Below are 21784 nucleotides of genomic sequence, written 5' to 3'. Positions count from 1 at the left end.
CGTTCAGAGTGTCGCTGCACTCACTCACTCAGCTTTATGATCAGATGAGGCTCCGTATACGTGGGATCCTCATTTTATCACCAGGCTCTGCTGTGGGACCTTTATTGCTGCGATGAACTGGAGCTCTGCACCAGCGAGATTTAAAACCCATGAGACGACACGCCTCACTAATAAATCATTATCTCTATTTATTGCTGTATCGTGTTCAGCAGAACTTATAACCTGCGACCGAGTTGATGGATGGGGATTTGGTGGTGTAGCTTTCAAGCTGTGAGAATACTGATCAAAATGTAGCTGACTGAGATGTTGCCAGACTGAAAATATAAAAAAAATTATGAAAGTGAATGTGCCATTATACAAAACTGTTTAAAACCAGACACAAAAAATGAACAAAAGGCCTTTTCGCACAGTTGATATGAAAGATGCAAACACAGAAATATGCAAAACAAAAACAGGGGGCAAGTGCATGAATGAAGAGGGAGCTAATTAAGACTATACATTTTACTTGTCTTTCTAAAAGTGATGTGGCTCCTGCTCTCTACACCTTTTTCTCTGCGTGTTCCTTGTGTTGAGGTCTGCCCGTCACTCATATTACATGTGTATTGATTGAACTTAAGAGCTCTTCCCCACGTCCTCCCTCCCGAGACCATAATGAATAGAAGCTGGGTGTTATAGAAAGTAATTTATTACACAAACCAAAGCTAGTTTACAAATAGTTTCCAGTCCTGTGCATGTGTATAGTCTAGTATGAACAAACCCACATTTCATATTTACAGACTTTTGCATACAGCTTGGTTTTCCTGTTCCTTTTGTGTACATCACTGCTTCAGCATCCAAAATCAGGATTTAAAAATACAATAAAAACTAGAAATAAAAATGATTTGTACATAATAAGGAGACTAGAGTCGTTTTTTTTCCTTTTGTCTTTTCAGCCAAGTTTGTATTCAAAACAAACAAACAAAAAAAGCCAGCACACGTGGTCATAGTGATGCTCTAGACAGGCAGCCGAGGGGCCAGCCTTTCTCCTGACTGCCTAACAACAGCATTTGGCAGGGATGATTGACGAGTCGTTACACCCAATTGAAAATCATCATAAAAATAAAAATAAAAATTCAGGTAAAGCACAAAAGAATAAACTAAAGCGACAACACATGAGCAGTCCCCTAGTCTTCCACCTCCTATTTTTAAATACTGATAGACATATTTATGACTTGTTTTAAAGCAGAAAACAAAAGTATGAAAACAACGACACAAAACTGGGTATCTGGAACAGGCTCCTCCCTGTGGACCAGGAAGAAGAACAGGATGCAACACTCAGAAGAGAGCCTCAGTCTTGCAGTAAAACACACAGAAAAGTCAGGGAAGGCTGGTGACTCATAAATCCCAAATATAACTGGCCACACTTTCATTTCTAAAATAAAAGACTTAAAAAAAAAAGAAAAATATTAAAAGAAATTAAAACCAAGTGTTTTTCCAACACACAGCAGGTGGTTAATTCTCACTCAGCATGTTAGTGATGAAGATTACCTGAATGTTTATCTCCAAATCGGACCATTCTGGGGTTTCCATGCAAAGTATTATGGATGAAAAAGGTCATGTTTGTCTTTTTAGGTTAAACTGTTGATGCAGATGGTAGATAGCAACATTTAACCAATCAAAGACAAACATAAACGATGGATAACATGGGATTATCAGAGCCTGTACATTTGACCTTTTTATACATGCCTACACACAAAAATTAATCATTTGTCCCGAATAAGGAGATCAGTGGTGTGCATGTAAACACAATACTCTCCTCCTTGTTCTTTGTCCTGGTCTCAAACCAGGGGAAGGTGAGCACCAGCAGTCAGCTGTGTGGAACAGGAAGGGATGGGAGTGGCGCAGTTTGCTCAGGTTGTACTACGCAGGACAGGAAGATACCCTTTTCACCCAGTGGGACAAACAATTCAACTGCCACTGATTCAGTCGAGAGAATTTATCAAATGTTAAATCACCTTCACGTGAGAGCTGATCATCTCCAAAAGTAGACCGATCAAACACCATAAAGATTCAGCAGCATGTGGACAGTTCAGTGTCTGGTTAGGACACTGAGGGAGTCCCACTGGTGCTCCTCTGGATGCATGTTAACTTCCTCTGTAGCACTGCGGTGATGCCTGATATTTACAGCAGCGACTGCAATACAGGTAGTGAATAGAGCCACTAGATTACAGATCAGCACGTAGCTTCAGTTTAAACCCAGCGCTGAGGGCAATTTAATTTGAACTAACAGTATTTACTATCGGGTCATTATAACAAATAATCTGAGTGAGAGCAGGGCTCAATGTGTTTGTCACTGTGAGTCTGTACGCATAGGATTAGCCCCAGTCAGGGACTAAATGGAACTGAGCTGGACATGTGAGCATGTGGCTCCACGCCTCTCTGATAATACAACACACAAGACCTGAGCACCTGACAGCACATGACCACTGGTTTCATATAGAGCATACAATCCTCTCAAGGAAAATTTCTCTAAATGCCCAATTTTAGGCAAAATAACTTTTTTGTTCTTGAATTAAACTGCAAGCCATTTGACCTCAATCCTGTTTAATGCACTGTTTATTGGTGATTTTTTTCACTATTGGAGCTGTTAAAACAACTTTTCCAGATCACTACAGCGCATAATAAAACTTTGAAAACTGGTTTAGTCTCATCAGGGTCACCCCCAAGTCCAGATATTAACACACTGGGATAAATGTTCCTCTGACGGTGGAAAGGACCAGGATCTCTGAAGGTTCTTTATCAGTGTAAGTGGCTTGAGACACATGACAAGGCTGGTGGAAATGTCCCACCTTGATGGTAACCCTAAAGGTGAAGAGCCCAATGTTTACAGCGGTAGTCATTTCCTGCGCTCCCTCGTTCCTCTTCCTTCCACCCACCCAACCCGGTCAATCAAAGCTTCCCAAACCCAAGTCCCAGGGTCAATTCAGTCCAACAAACAGTCATTTTACAGCGGTAGTAGTTTACTGCTTTTCCTTCCCTCCCCCCCTCCCCAATCTAGTCATCCCTCAGTCCCTCCCGATGCCCCAGTCCCATGTACAGTAGCCCAGGGTGAAAACAGTCCAAATGTGTCGGCCATTTTACAGCAGTACACATTTATTGCTCTTCTTTCCGCGGCGGGCCTGCAGTGCCGCCCTGGTGGCCATCTCGAACACCTCTCGTACGCCGTCCTTGGTCTTAGCGGAGCATTCCATGTATCCGAATGCTGCGATTCGTCCAGCCATGTCTCGGCCCTCCTCTGATTTCACTGGCTCCTATTGGATGAAGAAACCCCAAGAACTCAATTTAGAAACATAACTCCACTCCTTGATAATCATAAGTAAATATCTAAAATATAAGTCAGTGAATATTGCTATGAATACTTTTACCAAACTAACATGCACTTTTGGGGGTCACAGTACTATTGTGAATGTTTAAATCCTCCACCTCGTCAAACCCTTCGACATGGGATTAAGTCTTACATTGCCTTATTTAATCTCAAGAACTCCCATCAGTCAAATACCTAAAATCATTATAGACCTCTTTCAACTTCAGAGACAAACCTAAACTGTAATTTGGCCCAAGCAAAGAGGATTCAGTTACCTGCTTCATCTTGGCCAGCTCTCGACGCGTGTGCTCGTCATTACGCAGGTCTTTCTTGTTTCCTACCAGGATGATGGGAACGTTGGGGCAGAAGTGTTTGACCTCTGGGGTCCACTTCTCTGGAATGTTTTCTGTGAGGAAAAGAACAGCTCAATTAACACTGGCCAGACACCAATGACGTATTTGTGTGTATAGTATATGTAATTATTATGGGTAACTTTCATTGACTAAAATTGTGCAAGGCCCATTACAAGAGAAGTGAAGAATCTTTACTATATTTTCATCTTTCCAGCTGGGCAATAAGTTTTCTTTCAGGAGACAACCACGGCTAAACTAAGTGCCATGTACTCCACTAAGCTGGGTTTAGCTCTGTCATGAACATTTCACTTTAAGTATAACTATGTCAATATGTTAAAACAAAAAAGAAAATGCTGGTAAAATTTCCTCTTGCTATAAAACAAAAAACCCCACAGAAATCGAAATCACTGCATGTAAGTGATTTGATGGCAGAGCAATAATGCTTATCTTTAAATTAATTAACAGCTAAATAAGCGAGAGCAGCATTTTAATTAGCCTGACTTTTAGAAAGTAATTTAATTTAAAATGTGAATCAATGCAGAGATAAATCTGCTTCAGAAAAATAGACAAAAGACAAATAAGAGTCTATCCCCTATCTCTACTGAGCATCAAATGTAAAAAAAAGTCATGGTCAGCAAAAAAGTACTGCTTCAAACAGAAATGTAATCTGTGAAGAATGGTTATGTAAAACAACTATAAAAGGCAAACTATAGAACAGTGGAGCCATGTTTCCTTACAACTGTAACTTCCTCTCATTTAACTGTTTAATTAATGTGTGGTACTTCAGTTATCTGCAGCTTTTATCACCTCATTTTATGAAAATCCATTTTCATATGATCAGAGAGAAATGGTCAAGAGAAAGGGAGTTGTTCTAGTTTAACATCATGACAAATGATTTGTGTCAGTGTGTAGGAACATGGCCAAGCAGTTCCCCTACAAGTCGTCACAACAGGATGAACACACCATCTACAGGCCCCAGAAATAACTCTGTATGAAAACGGAAAGACGGGGGTGAAGAGGAAGGACGGAGATGATGCGTTTTATGCGGTGCATGAAAACGTGTCTGCTTGCACCCATCCGTGTATGTGTGTGTGGTTTGTGCTTACCCAAGCTGTCAGGGCTGTCTATGGAGAAGCACATGAGAATGACATCAGTGTCTGGATAGGAAAGAGGTCTCAGCCTGTCATAGTCCTCCTGACCCGCCGTATCCCAGAGAGCCAACTCCACCTGACACACACGGAGACAGACAAAAGAGGAACATGGAAATAGTGGAAAGAAAATGATCAATAACAAAGAAACAAAGACCACAAAAGACCTCATCCTGACAAGAAACTATAAAAAGGACAGATTTAATTCCTCATTTGACTAAAAGAAATAAGTGCATTATAATAGCAAAGAGTTATGACTATTAAGTGGAAAGCAAACATCATAAATGTCCGTGTGAGGATTTTTAGTGCCGTTTAATGTTTTCGTAAACCTAAAAGTTCTTTTAATTATTCAGATTTGAATATCATAAAAAAATATTAAAATCTGAGTACTGTGTTGAATCTCTGCATTTAGCCTGACAGATTTTCACCTAAATCTTAAATAGCTGGTCTCATTGTGCAGTTTGGGCCATGATTCAGACGGTTAACCTTGATGATTCAATTTAACTACAACCAGTACATACAGATATATTTTATTAACTTAAACAAATTAAATGTTGGGAGTAATTTCCATTTTTATAGCTTTTAGACTGTTTACCAACACCATCCACTGTATATTGCTTCAATTTTATCCTGTTTTGTGGAGTATATATTTTTTTAAGATGCCTGGTATTGTAATCTGATTTGGTAAAAAAAAAGAAGAAATACTGATATTCAGCACAAGAGATCTTTGTTTATTCCTGATAAATAGTCTGGAATAATAATGACCTAAAGGCCAAAGGGGTTAGTTTTACACCCCTGTCCATTTGCTTGGTTTGTAAGGACGATTATACAGAAACAACTGAACGGATTTCCATGAAACTTTTAAGTATAGGACATGGGTCAAGACAGAATCCATTAAATTTTGGGGGGCAGATCCAGGACATTGTGGGCAAATTTGAGCATTTTTGGTAATTTCGCTGAGGAAAATCCATGCATCTTGTGGGGAAGGAAAGAAAAACAAAAGGCATACTTAGGCGGACAGATATCTATGGATGTGTGCACTTAAGTGGCACATGGGCAGTGACATACAAAAGGCCCCTCTGAGCAGACAGCGTTGCTAAACAACAAAAGGAAACCAGATCAAGACATTATGACAGGGTGGGTTAGTCACTACAGACTCCATGTCCCAGAATCCCACCCTCCTAGAAAGGCGTCAGGATGTGAAGGTTTGTGACTGATAAGTTTGACTTGGTGCCACAGTTATCCTGAACGACACAAACAATACATCATTAACCTGGAGGAGTTGAGCTTATTGTCGGTGTTACTGTGGATGTTTAATAGTGAATATCTTTAAGTTTTAAATATCTGAAGTATTAAACAAACATAAAATTAAATCAAAGCTATATCACTGAGGAAAACTTGAAATCAATGGATTTGTATACATATCTAGAAAACTCAAAATAAGCACCAGACCCCTGGTTAATGGGGCAATTAAATGTGTTTTAGATAAAACACCTACAAGACATATTTTGACAATTGTGTCAGATATGGAAATGGAGCACGAATAAGCACCCAGGGAACAAAATAAGCCCTGATACCAACACAAAAACAATTGCTGAGACTAAAAGAGACAGAGATGTGTTGTGACAAAAAGGAAATGCGAGTAGATAACTCAGTACAGTCAGATGAAAATTTGTCAATTACTTGGATTTTTGTGTATTTATTTAAAAATCACTGTCACCAAACAAGGTTTTCCCAGGATATCTCACCTGTTTGCCGTCCACCTCGATGTCAGCAACGTAGTTCTCGAACACAGTGGGGACGTAGACTTCAGGGAACTGGTCCTTGCTGAAGACAATCAAAAGGCAGGTCTTCCCACAAGCTCCATCCCCCACGATCACTAACTTCTTACGAATGGCTGCCATTCCTGGAGAGAGACACAGTGGAGGAGGTAAAGTTTCTAATCAAGAAGATGCAGAAAAGGCATTAAATACAGCAGAATCAGGAGTGCAACAGCATTGATTGTTTTGAGACATGCATATCCAGTGGAAAAATGTATAATCTTTTCCAGTAAAATAAATTTTAGGCATTACGAAAAAGAAGACAAAAACAGAGGCTGTGCCATATTAAGGGAACTGACCAGTGAAGCATGGTGCAGGTGAATCAATGCAACAACACAATAGAGGTTCAGAGCCTCTCGAGGTTTGTGAGATGATGATGGGATACCCAAGGCTGAAATGTAATTGTCTTACTTGTCATTGTCATGCTTTTTGTTGAAATATCGAGGACTTTAAATATTTTTTTCTCTCTCGATACATAGCGATGCAGACGACTTTGCATCGATGCAGAGACAGAATATAATCAATTCATGTTTTTCAAGTAAGAAACCCTTTGCACTTTGGAGCTTGTTGGTCAAAAATCCTGTAGACTGGTCGTTTATACTGTAAGACTAAGTTTAAGAGATACAGCTAGCTTGATACAAAAAAGCCAATACTATTGACTTATGTAGTACATGTGTTTTTATAATAAGAAGTGGGTAAAGTGTAAGGGAAGGGTGACATGTTGAAATTTGACCCCTCCTAAAATATCTGTGGATGCACTCTAGGTTCCTGTCCTTACAGGCGACTACTTACATGAAATACAATACATGATGGTAAGTGACCTAACACAGTGTGGGTGTGTGAAAACAAGCTTACCAAATTGAGTTATGGGAAGTTGAGGCAAATGAGTGACATGTATTCTGTTGTCATTGGCCTAGATATCTTAGGAAATGGCATTCACCAGAAAGTCAAACACAGGAAATGCGCGAAAATGTTGTGGATTTTCCATTGAACTCGATGAATATTACGCCAAAATCAAAACGGTGATTTCCCTTTATATATGTACAGAAACTGAGATACAAAGGATCTACTTGTCAGGTCTGGAAATGTATACACAATCCTGTTATATATAAGTAGTAGTAATGTGTACTTGCTGACTGGAAAAAGGATAACAGGACCCAACATAAAAAGGGAAATAAATTGTATCACAGAATGGTTGTTTCCTCCCTGATCAGAGAAGTTGCGGCACCTTGCAGTGTCAATCATGCCTCTCTAACCTGTTATCTCCATCACAGGTTTTTCGTTCTGCTCATCGGTTCCTTAACTGCAAGGACACTGTATATATCTGCCAGGACCTGCCTACGTCACGCAACAGCCTGTCCATTTGTTTAGACGCAACCTAGCATGCATGGCGTGGTAAAGATGAGCCGTGATAAATGGTCAAAAGTGTGAGTTCACTTTAAAAAAAGACAACGACGACAAGGCAAAGTTCAATGCCTGTGGAAAAGCTCAACAAACATGAAAGGCAGCACGGCGTCTGAAAGACTGTACAGCGTTTAATGTCCTGCAGTCTCCGAGCATGTCATCTTCAGCCAATAAATAATTTTACATTAGTCCTTAAAGTTCACAATTATTGATGGAGCATTAGTTTACAAGGACAATTAGAACATTTCCATCTACTAATTATTCACAAATACGACTGTGTTGTTTGGTTAATTTAAACACCAGTATTTTCAAAGCAAAATGTTTCACCGTTGACTCTATCTCAGTTACTACTAATTTACACAGTGGAGTCAAAGACATTGATAATGTCTGATAAGGCTTCGAGATGAGTTGTGTGGGTTTTCTTTTGTAATGTTGCCTGTCTACCACAAGGCTTTACTAGTGCTTCCCGGTGTAACATGAAGCACAGCTACTGCGCATAGGTCCAGTCCAATAAACCTCTTTTTGCCATTTTGGAATCGAAAATAACCTGTATCGATAGCAGAATCGAAATCGATAAATTTAAACGATACCCAACCATACTGGTGCCGCTCCTGTTTTTTTCTGAATCCATCAGCTGAGCTGCAGTTTTGACCTGCAGCAGCTTTAGAGCAGTAGCCACAGTCAGGGTTAGGCTGGTTCAATTTCCTGTGTCACTTTTACCACTTTGATTAGAGATCTGGGTTATCTGGCCTTGTTTTGAGGTTCTGTTTAACTAAACTGTAATAATTTGATAGCATACTGCTGTAAAAACAAATACTGTACTGATACAAATTCTACATCTTGCAAATGCCTGGTCTCTGGTCCAAACCAGTCTGTCCTCCTTCCTCTTTAGTTTTTTTTTCCATTTTATTTCTGTCCATACAGCAGTTAGTGTGTGACTGACATTTTCAGCCACTATAAACAGTGTGCTGCCTACGCCTTCCGCTTACAGCTGCATGTGCAGTCCATTTTCTGATCAAAAGTCGCTTTCTAAATCATAGCAAATGCAGACACTTTTTTCAGTAATGTTTCCAAACAACACATCTGCAATGGTCCACTGGGCACACTAGTTACATTCACTTGCCATGGTGAGTTTATTTATTCACAGACAAAAGTACCCTGATGATTCCTGCTCCCTAAGAAATGTCTTTCAATCTCAGTCTTTTATTGTCCTCTAGTTCCATTAGTTTCTGGCCCTGAAATACACCATGGCACTGCAGGGTGCTGCAAGCATCCTATAAATGGTAAAGGAATACGCTAAGTAGGACAGCAGTGTCAAAAAAGATTAAACCATTCCTGCTATGACTGGAGGGAAAAAAAGAAAAGACAAAAATGGGGGCAGCTTTAGCCTGGAGCTGGATGTATATTTTCAACATTTCATCAGCAGGTATAGTTGCAATCTAGCGACGTACCCTTGTTTCAACAAATGCCACCTAGGTGCCTGTAGGCAAGTCATTAGCGTCGCTAATTGTTCTTTTAGTGCTGATTACAGCATACAAGAGTCATGGGACTGGTAGTAATACACAGCAGAGGGCTGCCCCTGAAAGTCAATGATTTCAATCCCAGCGAGGGCTACACCTATCGATAATTTTCTATCGATTAATCCAACGACTATTTTATTTCTCTATTAATATAAGAATGAATTCAAAAACAACATTTTAAAAAAGTATTTTTTTTAATCATCTTCTCTTAAATACAAACAAAGCTGACAAAAATCTAAGTGTGCACTGCAAGGCATTAAATCTCAGTCTGAACTGCTAGTCTGCCTTTACAGTCCCAAATCTCTCCAAGATAAAATGAGTGCAAGAGCTAGCAAAAGGAATATATTAATCTAATATAAAGGGCTTTTGAAAAAACATCTTTCCTCTTCGTTCCCAACAGCGCCTGGGTCCGTATAGAACAGTGTCTGGGTCCAGTCCAGACCACAGTTCGCCTATTGGTGACCTATGCTAATGATTGCGGATTTTCTTCAGGTGAGTCCATGCTTTGACTATGTTCAGCCACCTTCCTTAAGACACACGCTTCGTAAATTGATGTATTACCGTAATCGATAACGTTGATTACGTCAACGCATCGCCCCAGCCCTAATCCCAGCACATACTCTGATGAAAATGTAGAATGATGTGAGATAATAGTGATCAACAAGTGGTGGGTTTATAACTTTGGTGAAAGCAAACTGAGCTAGGATAAACTCACAGTGACCTATCGCACCAGAGTAGTTACCCCACCACAAATAAATGTGTGTAGCAGGAAAATTCAACCACATCCAAAATGGAAACAGTGCTCACAAGGAGCTATTCAACCTGATCAGCTGTACAAAAGGATATTTTCGATTTTTTTCACACAAGCACTGCTTAAATATAATACACTAAAAATGTGTCCCCAAACAGAAAAGGCTGGTTATGCAAGCTAAGTTTGTGGCTACAGTAAAAACAATTTGAGTGCATGTGAGATGTACTCCCCTGATTATAATTCTATTAGATAAGGAAATCTTTGATCTCACCTGCATGTTCGTGAACCACAAGATAAAATAAAAAGACAACAGATGACGAAACACTGAGATCACCCCAACATGATCAAATCAATTAGGGTAGCCCAACACAAGTATTTTTTTTCCCCCACCTTACACATTAATTCTTGGCAATCTGACACAATTCTTGCTATCATGTACAGTAATGATGCCAGGGGACATCAAGAACATTCACCGGTGTCATGAATGTATTCCATATGTGGCAGAAAACATAAGCCATGAGAAACTCTTGCAGGTTAAACTGGACAAACCAGACACCTTTAACGCTGATGAACTCTGAAAGACTCACTGCAGACGTCCTCGAAAACATTCTCTAGCCTAGCAACATAAAGAATAAAAGAACCCATAGTGCAACAACACCCTGTAAAAGTCCATAGTTACGCTACTACTCTCCATTCAAAAGGACAAGTTGTAATGAATGAATGTGTAATCATTTAGCCTTGAAAAATAACTCACGCCCTCATTTTTATAACCAATTTTCAAAGAAGGTCATTGTCAGGACCAATGATATCATTACTCTCCAGAGCAATAGAGTACTCTCAGGGTCGTTTTTGCCATTTCGTTTGTTTGGTGGAGCTGTGCAAAAACGCTCAGGCACTTTGAATAGGTCATATGACTTATAGGTAGAGAAAATCCCCCCCAAAAAAGGACAGAGAGCAACAGAACAAAATCTTGAGACAATCCCTGTCAGTGATAGACCTCCCTCGCAGTTTGGTAATTCACTTTAAATCATTTTCACTCAAACAAGGCAATATTTAGACAGTAGGCCTGCAATTCAAACCCACTCGTGCGATCAATCAAGTGTTAAACGAAACACTATTCATCCAGCAACATTTCCTTGTATGACACAGCTTTAACTGCATTATTAACAGTTACTGTGTGCCTCATGATTCATGAGCCTGTCTTTTACAAAACCCAGCACAGACAGCAGTTGCATCTAAAGCATGCGTGTTTGTATGCCAGGAAACACCCCACGCAGTCTTCAGGGTGGAAAATTTGCCCCTGCTTAATGATGCTTAACAGACTGTCAATCAATTCATATTTTAATTTCTGACAGAAACACGGCCGGTGTTTTTCTTCTGCCATCTGACATGCAATTTCTGTAGGTGTGTCCATTACTGTTGGAACCGAAAATAAACGCTAAACGCAACAATGTGTCCCACCTACGTGTTATAGATGGCAAAGAAGAATACGGCCTGGATCTTGAATTAATGTGTCAACCAGATTGAACCTTTTTTCTTAACCGAATCTTCAATCAGTCCATTCAAACCATTTGTATAATAATTTCTATATTTGAAGTCTCAACAACAGATAATATCAAAGAAGTGTTTACTATCAATTATGTTTTGAATCTCCAATCCTTAAATTTAACCAGCTTAATTGGATGTCATATTAAGACCATGATGTGCCGCTTCCTTTATTAAAAACTGAATCTCTTTAGCACAAACCTAAAGAAACAGCAAGCAGTCAAATCGAATCAGCCACTGACATACACATATATACTGGGAATAACCCTGTGTGCATTAGGAGATTTGGGGCCAAATTGAGTATTGACTGAAATTAGATTCTGATCAGCCAGAAATTGTCCTTCACTACAGTGGAGCAGACGATACGTTTTATTGAACGGCTTCAAGGGCGACAGTGTGTAAAACCCGCAATAAAAAAATCCTGCACGTCCTCTCCTGCCGAAGGCTTGCGAGTCAAGTATTCAGTGCTATTCCAGAGGCTTTTTTACATCAGCAAGAACAAAATAAGTAGAAATCATTATAAAATGTTTCATTGAGTGCCTACCCCAAATTAGTATATCTGAAACGACAGGCACTTGTTTTCACAAGCTGATGTGGGTGTCATATGTTGACACTGTGCTACAATAATGGGTATTAACTGAGAATGTATAGATGAAAAGTAGTCTTGCCCGGCATAATAAAAAAGGAGCAAGAATTACAAGACAGGTTTCTGCAGCAATAATCTACATTATTGTTTTTCCCTCCAAAGCCATGCCACATGCACGAAGCTTTCATATACAGTTATATGAAAAACACAATGTCACGTCTTGTTATAGATAGATAACCTCATACGTGGTCATATACTATGCACTTAAATGGCAGATTCGAAAACATATAGAGGCTTTGCGTGGTCCACCAGACATCACATCCAACATATAGAAGAAGTTGTGTGTCTTGCCCCAGAGAGCTCACAGTGTTCAAACATTGTTTTTAAAGCAGCCAGCCACTGGGTGGGTCACTAGAAAGATGGCGTCATCACACAGGCAACAGATGGCCAGTGTGTCCGCAGTGGAAGAATGGGTGGGTGGCCCCGATCCAAACCAAACTGCAAACCGAGACCCGCACATAGTATAGATATGACTTCTAAGTGGTGAGAATGTTTGTTAAAACCAAAACCTCAAGTTAGAAAAGCAAATAACCTACACCCTTTGCAAAGTGGAGACTGTGAGCTCTACATTGACACGTTTTACTACCCACAAACAGGACGGATTGGCGTTGAAACTACACATGTGGTTTATATGATCTTTATCTGTGACCATGCCTTTACATGAAAATATTATCAACAAATATCTACCAGCAGCAGCCGTTCCTGAAGTAACACTGAGTAGGAAGCCGCCTGGTCAGTCCAAGTCAGGAAAAGAGCCTCATTGTTTGGCTGCGGCTGACTCGTCCACCTAGGCCAGTCTCTGCGGTCCACTTTACAAGCGATGTGGAAGTTAGCACAGTTCACCAACAGTCCGGGCTAATGTCTGGACGCGGTCTTTCGGCCACTAGAGTCCCTGCACTCCACATTAAGCAGGTTTCACTCCGCCACAAGTGCAAAAAGTGCGGACACCGCACTGAGACCGAGGTCGGCCGGAGGAAAAGCTAATTTGGCTACCGTTAGCTAACGCCGCTAGCTGTTAGCTTTCAGCTAGCCCTGCCTTTCAAAGCTGCGTACAACTTAAAATAAACTAAAGCTTGGCGCTTCTGAAGTGAACGGTGGGGAGAAAGGTGCCGCTTCGGGCTGGTCTGGTGTCGAGGGAAGTAGTTTACCTGTAGTTTCTGTGGCTCGCAGTCGGATTTTCTCAGCGTTTCCCGGAGCAGAGCTGGTTTCACCGACCAGTCGAGTCGCTCGCTGCTTCCTCCCAGTCTCTCACAATGAATTAGTTCACGTGAGCGCGCAGCCCGGGTTTGTAGTTTGTAGCTGCGGGGGGAGGGGTAGCGGGCACGAGCGCGAGAGCCACACCTGCGCGGGCACGACACCCCTGCGCCCTGAGCCGAGTCAGAGTCTCACGCGCTGAAATGTGTGATAGTGTCATCATGTGGAGCCATGAACACCGTCTATTTCCAGGGCGGACATTTCCATTACAGTGTGCTCACATCCAGCTGATGCTGCTTTTAACCTGTGAACACTGGGCTTGGTAAGGTACCAGGCGCATGTATTATTATTACAGGTGAGCTAATGCTTCTATAAGGAAATAAACTCGTGAGTGAGGTGTGACATGAGTCAGTGTGGAGGTTTCCATGAATCTATAATGTTACTGGGTCTCGTGACATACTTTGAATGGCTTCTGTGCTGGTCCCGTGTTGAATACGTGATGGGGGATGCCCCACATTTAAGCAAGTTCTGTTATTCCCCCAATTACAGTGAATGGAGCTCATTGCAGAAACTGCAGCTGTAACTTTCTTCTCTGTGGATGCAGCGCCTGGAGTTAGGACGCTCCCTGGCGGTAACATGAGGTAGTTACCTATATTTACAGAAGCAGGAGACAGATCAGTGTTAGGACTCCATCATGGACACTTCTGCTCTGTCCCAATTCCTCTCCCTTGGCCCTACCCCTGGATAACAAGTGTCCTTCGCTGGGAGTGTCCCCCTCCAAACGGAACAACAAGGGGGAGGGCTAGAAAACCTTCCCCTGGACACCAACATCATTACAGTGACAAACAATATCAACTAACATTATTATTTTAACAACCGTTATCAACCAACATTATAACAGTGGCACATCTGACAACTTTTCCTGAAACGCTTGTCACAGTGATTAAATTATTTTTTCATTTGCCACTGGATTAAAATAAGATAAAAACAATTTCTTAGTTATTTTGCAAGTTTTCCTACTTACATTTAGGAGCATTTTACCCGCCGCAGTCGCCATCGTGATTAGCTTCGTCCATTCGTAAAGCATTCTGGAGTTTCCGTCTACCCCTTAATTTTTAAGTGGGTCCTGAATACACTACGGTTGAAGGGGTGTTTGAAGGGCTAGATGGCCATTACCCCTACATCACATAGAGAAATGGGATGACACTACCCCTTCACGGCCATGCACAAAACAAAGGGGTAGGGCCAAGTGGTCCTGGTGAACTGGGACAGGGCCCTTGTGTTCCATTGTTTTATTCTCATCGGAAATCACAGTGGAACATTGTTAAGTGCTGTATAAATCAAGCTTATGATTATTATGAACATGTCTTGACTGTTAGAGCCAGAGAACCTAAAGAAAATGCACGCAGACACAGGGAGAACATGCAAACACCACACTTTCTTGTGAGGTGCTAACCAATGCATCACACTGCCGCCTCAGGGCGTAAGTCAATTGCAAAAATTGTCCCTGTTGTATTGTTATTTACGCCCCCAGAATAGCTACATTTATAGTTTTATGAATACTGAGGTCAAATTTTCAATTGCTGTGCTACAGCATCATGCAGTTAAGGTCCCTGGTGCAACAAACTGTATACCAGAAAAAAGTGTAAGTTTAAAAAATGACTATATCCTCTGATTAATCGTGAAGTATCTGCTCATCCCAACTACACAGTAACTACCATGAACATGCAGGTAAATCCATTTTCCCATGTTGATCTCAATAACCACTCAATTAGATGCGTCAGTAAGCACATTTTACAAATACACAGGTTGAGGTAGTGCACAAAGTTTTTCTTTTATAAATAATTCAGTAGTATTAATGGTTGGTGTTGTAATTTGAGAGGTCTGCCTTTAATCATCACTCCCCCACCTCCAGGTCCAGTCATGACAGTAAAAATCCCCAAGAGAAGAGCAGTAAATACCACAACAGTGATGCAGCAAAGATTCACACAATTTTTTCGTCATACAATCGTCTTTTATTTCGTACAGAGATAAAGAAATATATCTTAAACTAAAACCATAAGGGTCTGTGGAACAGCCACAGTACAGAGAAAGATCAAAACTGTCATTAGTGTGAACAAGATCTGTTTGGTGCAAAAGTAGGGACATGAGGAAAATACAAGTACTGAAAAATATTTAAAAAAAGAAAAATGTTGTAAATGTCCAGTTTTGCAAACAGGAAAATAAATCAGAAAGGTTTCATCTGGGATCTATTTTTCACCAGAGGGCAGGAGAACAGCTTTCATCTACAAATCATGACGCTGGTGTTACCCCACAGCCGCTGTTTTACCAAATAGACATGGAAGAATGTACCAATGTACAGGGGAAAAACACAGTGTATGTCACTAAATTGCAATGATAGCATTTTGGCTCATGCTCATTGGCCACTGCAGTGTAATGACCACTGCTTGCTGACATCATACTTTGTCTACACCAAGTGTACAGTGGCATTACTCAACAGAAATGTTCTGATACCAATACTAGCATGGGAAATGCCTCCGGTGCTGACGGAAATGTTGATACTACGTCTTTAAAGTATATTAGTTTCGATCAGATAAAACTGCAATTTTCTTATCTAGATAATAACTTTTTCTTTCCCGTTCTGCCACTGGCAAGTACTGTTTTTAGAGCAGCGGAGAGGAAGTGATTTCCGGTAGCTTTAGCCTGAGCTAAATAAAATGTCAATTTTGTAATATTTCATGCGGTATAGTTCCCCAGGTTAAGCGGCGACGTGTATTGAGTTTCAAGCTTTAGGAGGTAACTGTTTTATTTTCCTAGATTTATTTATTTGTGTTTCTTTTCATTTTTGACTGTCAAACTAAATAATAAAGAAGTTCTACGACATTTTCACCATGAATTTTTTTTCCCCAATGGGTTCAGCCTGAGCCACGCCATACAACAGCAATAGTCCCTTCCATACAGTGTTGGTAGATTACAGTTTTCAAAATATGTTATAGACATTTTCTTTTGGCGCTGGTATCAGAACATCTCAATTATTCAAATGTGATTGCATTCCTAACTTTTGAGGGCGTTCAGAGACAGAACAAACAATAATACAGAGAAGAAAAAAAACTGAAGATGACAGAACAAGAACTGATAGGAGGATTTGGCGGAATGCCAGATTAGCCAGACTCAATCTGAAACCTCAAACTACAACATTACTCTTCGCAGATCAAATTACAACACTTGACCATGTTGCAACTATACAGTAATCTGCATGCGTCCATGTTTGAATGGGTTTTGCCGCATTGTTGATGTTTATCATGTGATGTGAGAGTTCTGCCAGCAGCTGAGCTCAAAAAAACATCACCAGAGGAACTTCTTGAGACTGCACTGTTGCTTTTAGCAGTTACTGTATGTAGAGGGTTGTGCGGAAACAGATTGAGATTTCAGATGTATGACTGTAGCCAAACTTTCTGCACGTTAAAGCTGGATCTAGTCTGAAAACACGTCCATTCATCAATACAAAAACTCATTCATATTTACTGGCCCCACTCATCCAATGTAAACCTCCACTAGTAGGAGCACAGTGAAATGAGCAGAGGAAACGAGGAGAAACACAGGACAGAACACACAGAGTTTCATCACTCCTATATGGCTTATCATTTCCCAACAATAACATGTTCCCATCAGGTGAAAAGCAACGCTTTCTCATTGCTTGGACTCCCAAGAGCCAAAACTCTTCACATTTAATCTGAATTTGCAGTACTCGAAAATGTTAATCCGGGAACATGCTCCCAGAATGGATATAAACCTCGACCTTGTCAAGTGTGAACTGTCATTTTGTTTTTCGCAAAGCACAGACTACTACTGCTGAGAGGACGGGAGGAGAAGATTAGGTTTTGCTCATGTTTAGGATTTTCCTGCTGGTTAATAAAGGAGGGCATGACGATCATAAATAACCACAAATAACCAGCTGTGTTTTTTATTTGATTTGGTGGATTTCGTTTGTCAATATTTATGCTCTTTAAATTGGTGGGAAATAAAGTGATCAGTAAGGCAAACTGAGGTTTATTCTCCACAAAACAAATATTAAATAGAAAAATTTAAATAACCACTATACATTTTACATGTAACAGTATGTTTGTTATTCCTAAATTTCAAATAGCTTCTCTGGCCTGCGTAGAGAGTAAAATGTCCAAACCAAACAGCGGTGACATGAATCCACATTTTTAGTCTCTGAATTTTAAGAGGCATCAACTAACCATTAAGGCAATCTGCAGAATCAATTTCTGAGCTTGTTTTCCCTGAAAGACCATCAAGAATTTCAGTGACGTTTAAACATTTTTCACGTTCAGAACCATGATATATGTGCAGCAGAGGTGCATATTCACTTTCCTAACAACTCGGGAATTCGCAATAAAATCAGAGACATTTTCAACCTTGTGATCACAACACTTCAGTTTCCGACTACCGGGATTGCTACGTGTAAAATTATTTAGTGGCTGCAGCTGACTTTAATCAACAAGGTCATAAGGGAAATTGGAAATTCAAAAATTTGATTTGTTACTATAATATAACTGGACATGCACAGTGATTAATTTCTGAAAAACAAATGTGTCACTGACCTTTTTGTTTGTTTGGAATTCATGAAACATTTTAGATTAAACAATTAAGCTGCCCCTCAACCTCCATAGTGAATTATTCATCACCGCCTTCAGTGTAGCACTGTCATTTTAGAAATGAGAGATGTATAAGTGGAAAGGATGCGACTGAGAGACCTGTACCAGACAGACTACTGATCAACACAGGCATCTTCGGTCTTTAAAGTCATTTATCCTCGTGAGTCAATGTCTTACACATCACAGATACAAATACAAACTCTGAATCTGCAACTCACTGATCATTGTGACATAAAAATACCAGCACACTGTGGATACAGGCTGTTATATAATCTTCTCATGATCACTCCTCTGCATTTGAAAAGGAGCCAACACAACCATGACACACTGTACACTTCTCTGTATCATGTTCACTCAGACAACTAAAGAGCTGGGATGTGGAAGTCTAAAACGGTGCAGGATGGTGCTCCAGGATTAGGCCTGAAATTAACTTAAACATATGTCATAAAACAAGAAGAATCAAAATCATCACCACCGTCCGTCTGTGTGAGAGTAACACCATTTACATGTCTTGTTAATGCACAGAAACAAAGTTTGAAAGTCTTTTTGATTTTGTTGAAGAAAAAAAAGAAAAGATAAAATTACCAAATTGATTTCCACTGAGCATCAATCTGGGCAATAAAAAAAAAAAATCCAGAGTCCATTTCTCAGCCTGCTGTTCCAGAGAGACACCAGGCGGCAAATGAACCTGGTTTGAAAATTCTTTCCCCTGGCACTTTGTATCAAAGTTCATCAGCAGGTCAGACCTGCAGCAGCTTCTTTCCTCTGGTACAGCAGCTGGTGCTGAGCAAGCACATGCTTTCCACACTTTCTCCTCTGTTACACATCTGGTTACATATTTGGAACCAAACAAACAAACGCTAACGTCTCGTGCAGCCATTTTTTAGCACTTATCACACCAGTGCGCGAAAAGAGTTGGCCTTTTAGCAAGAATCAAAAATTCGGCACAAGTCTCGGTCACTGACGACTTTCATGTAGCAGGCAATCAGAGAACAATTATGGCTGCTCTGAAAATGACTTACAAAAAGAATATCGTACAAACATTTTGTTATTTATTTAGGAACCAAGAGAAAGAGACACATGGAGTTTGCAGCAGACAGAGCTCTGCTGTTCGAATGAAGTCCAGACAAGACAGAATTTCTGGATGATGCAGAAAGGATGAGAAGAATAAAGTGTCCAATTTGCCCAAATACACTGAGTGTTAACAACCAAAACGTCTCAACTGAAAGCACTGCACAGTTACCACCTCTCTTCACGATGACATTGACAGTGTGTGTGTGTTAGCGCACGGTCGTCAAAGATGTTGTGTGTTTGTGTGTGTATGCGTGTGTGTGTGTGTGAGAGAGATACTGAGTGTATGCCTAATCACTGTCACCGAATATATCAGTATACTAGCCAGAGACAGTGAATGCTAGTACCTGCTAGTGACACAGAACACAGCGTTCGGATCCGTACACGTTCGTTCCATTTGTTACGATCTAGAAGGTGCATCCTCGAAGCTGATAATGCTGGACTCCGGGTGTTGTGTGCCACCTGTGGATGCTGCTCCGCCGCTCTGCGACATTGAGGATGACAAGGTGGAGGCGCCGATGGGTCCCCCTGCTGGTCTCAGTGTGGAGGAGGATGAGGGGTCTCTCCCACCTGGGAGGAGTGGATGTGTGTCAGTTCTGACTTCGTCCTCATCGTCATCTTCCTCGTCGTCCATGCTCGGCCAGGCAGACTGGTCCTCCACACGCTTTAGACGCTCGTTCAGAGCTTTGAGGGCCAGTTGTCTGGGAGGAAGAAGGAGAGACAAAAGTTGTCATTAGAACCAAAGGGAGTACAGCTGTGTAACAGAGGACACGTCTGTGATTGTTTCAATGGTCAATGTAGATGTAATCTAATGATTCCATTACAACATTATGATTCAATGAATGTGTGAAACATAAAGTGTGTCCTCTAAATCGAGACATATGAAGAATAAGGTCACCACAGTAGTCAGTGTTACAGCTGTTATATGCTATTCAGGCATATACGGATTATATAACTTGTCCACTGGTCACACCTGCTGTCTCATTCTTTTATACACACAAAACTTGTTTTTTCCATTTTTTTTTTATCAGATCAATCAAATATTATTTGTATAGCCCATATTCACAAATCACAATTTGTCTCATTGGGCTTAACAAGGTGACATTCTCTGTCCTTAACCTTAAACAAGAGTAAGGAAAAACTACCAAAAAAAGCCTATTAACAGGGGTTAACAGGATTAAAAATAATTATCAATACTTAGTCTGACACTACAGTTATAAAGAAATATCTGAAATACTGATAATATTGTATAACTCTCCACTTTCCAAAGTAATTATATTTATTACAACTATTTTCTACACTACATAGATAATTGAAGGAATATTTCTGTGGTTTTAGATGAAACTCTTTTAAAAGAGAAAAACAGTGTAGGTGAGAGAAACTTTCATTCCCTGCTTAGTTAAGTGTCCTAGATAATAAAAACGGACTGGCAAATGTGTGAATTCACATTTAAGGGACTCAAATAGTTAGTTGGTTGTAAAAAAATTAATAATCCAGGGGAATAATACACTTTATGCTGCTACTGTCTTTTAGTACTAGTAATCAAGAGGAAGAACAGTTATCAAATGAATGACATCATTTTGGGAATAAAACATGTAATTTGTTGATTGAATGTCCCACTTATCCTGGAGAAGTAGCAATTAGTTTTCAAGTAATGGCCATTAGGTTAATTGCCTTTTCAAAAGACGTCAACCTCTAATCAAAATCAAACATTCTAGCAAGGCCTTAAAATAATTAATATGGTGGCCGTGCGTAATGTGCGTCATACGGGAGGAAGGAGACACTTAACAGATGAGTAACGCACAGACTGAAACATAATGAAACCCAGGCAGTAACTAAAAAATGTGACCATATTCGTTCAATGTCACATTTACAGCTGTTCCCCTGTAACTGAGAAGTTTCAAAAATGCTGAACATATGCATCTGTGTGAGTATTTACCAAAGATCTCCTGAATGTTGGAAAGGAAACTATATTCCTTTACTGTTCTTTAATAAGTTTCCAATTTAAAAAAAAAAAAGGTAAAAAAAGCCCCCTTGAAAAATGACAGGCTCACATGTCTGTTTTACGTGTGAGCAGTGAAATCTATCTGTTACTGAATCTCTGTGACAGCTTGGAGGTGTGAGTGTCAGACATCTGAACAGGAGGAAAATCAACCCCGACAGCTTGAAAGTAGGAGTTAGTGTGAGTGAGTGTGTGTATGTGTGAATTATGGAGCTATGGTATGAATATCTGTGAAGTGTTTGAGGACTATTGCTAAAAGAGAGCACAGGCTCAGCAGACCATACCTGAGTAAACAAAGCTATAACAACTACAACACTGTGTCTGTC

The 21784-nt window shown here is 40.2% G+C and overlaps 2 protein-coding genes and 1 long non-coding RNA gene across 3 annotated transcripts in view; 1 reads left to right on the top strand and 2 right to left on the bottom strand.

Moving 5' to 3' along the window:
- Nucleotides 1-667: 667 nt before the first annotated feature.
- rhoab (ras homolog gene family, member Ab) lies at nt 668-13835 on the bottom strand. Its single transcript, XM_034591770.1, has 5 exons — nt 13679-13835; nt 6593-6750; nt 4803-4923; nt 3619-3749; nt 668-3290 (listed from the first exon to the last, which is right to left on the bottom strand). The coding sequence occupies exons 2-5, from the start codon at nt 6746-6748 to the stop codon at nt 3117-3119; spliced, it is 582 nt and encodes a 193-aa protein (XP_034447661.1). The 5' UTR covers nt 6749-6750; nt 13679-13835; the 3' UTR covers nt 668-3116.
- Nucleotides 13836-16631: 2796 nt separating this feature from the next.
- Nucleotides 16632-21784, bottom strand: part of tmem115 (transmembrane protein 115) — a 10251-nt gene continuing 5098 nt past the window's right edge. The window contains exon 4 of the mRNA XM_034591769.1: nt 16632-20157. Coding sequence (XP_034447660.1) covers nt 19857-20157 — 301 coding nt within the window. The 3' untranslated portion in view covers nt 16632-19856. The remainder of the gene's footprint in view (nt 20158-21784) is intronic.
- Nucleotides 20489-21784, top strand: part of LOC117765317 — a 24928-nt gene continuing 23632 nt past the window's right edge. Inside the window, exon 1 of the long non-coding RNA XR_004614554.1 lies at nt 20489-20623. This is a non-coding gene — a long non-coding RNA (uncharacterized LOC117765317). The remainder of the gene's footprint in view (nt 20624-21784) is intronic.

Source organism: Hippoglossus hippoglossus, chromosome 7 (genome assembly GCF_009819705.1).
Source record: "Hippoglossus hippoglossus isolate fHipHip1 chromosome 7, fHipHip1.pri, whole genome shotgun sequence".
NCBI lineage: Eukaryota > Metazoa > Chordata > Actinopteri > Pleuronectiformes > Pleuronectidae > Hippoglossus > Hippoglossus hippoglossus.
The sequence above is the reverse complement of the archived record's forward strand: the minus strand, read 5'-3'. Positions and strand labels throughout refer to the sequence as shown.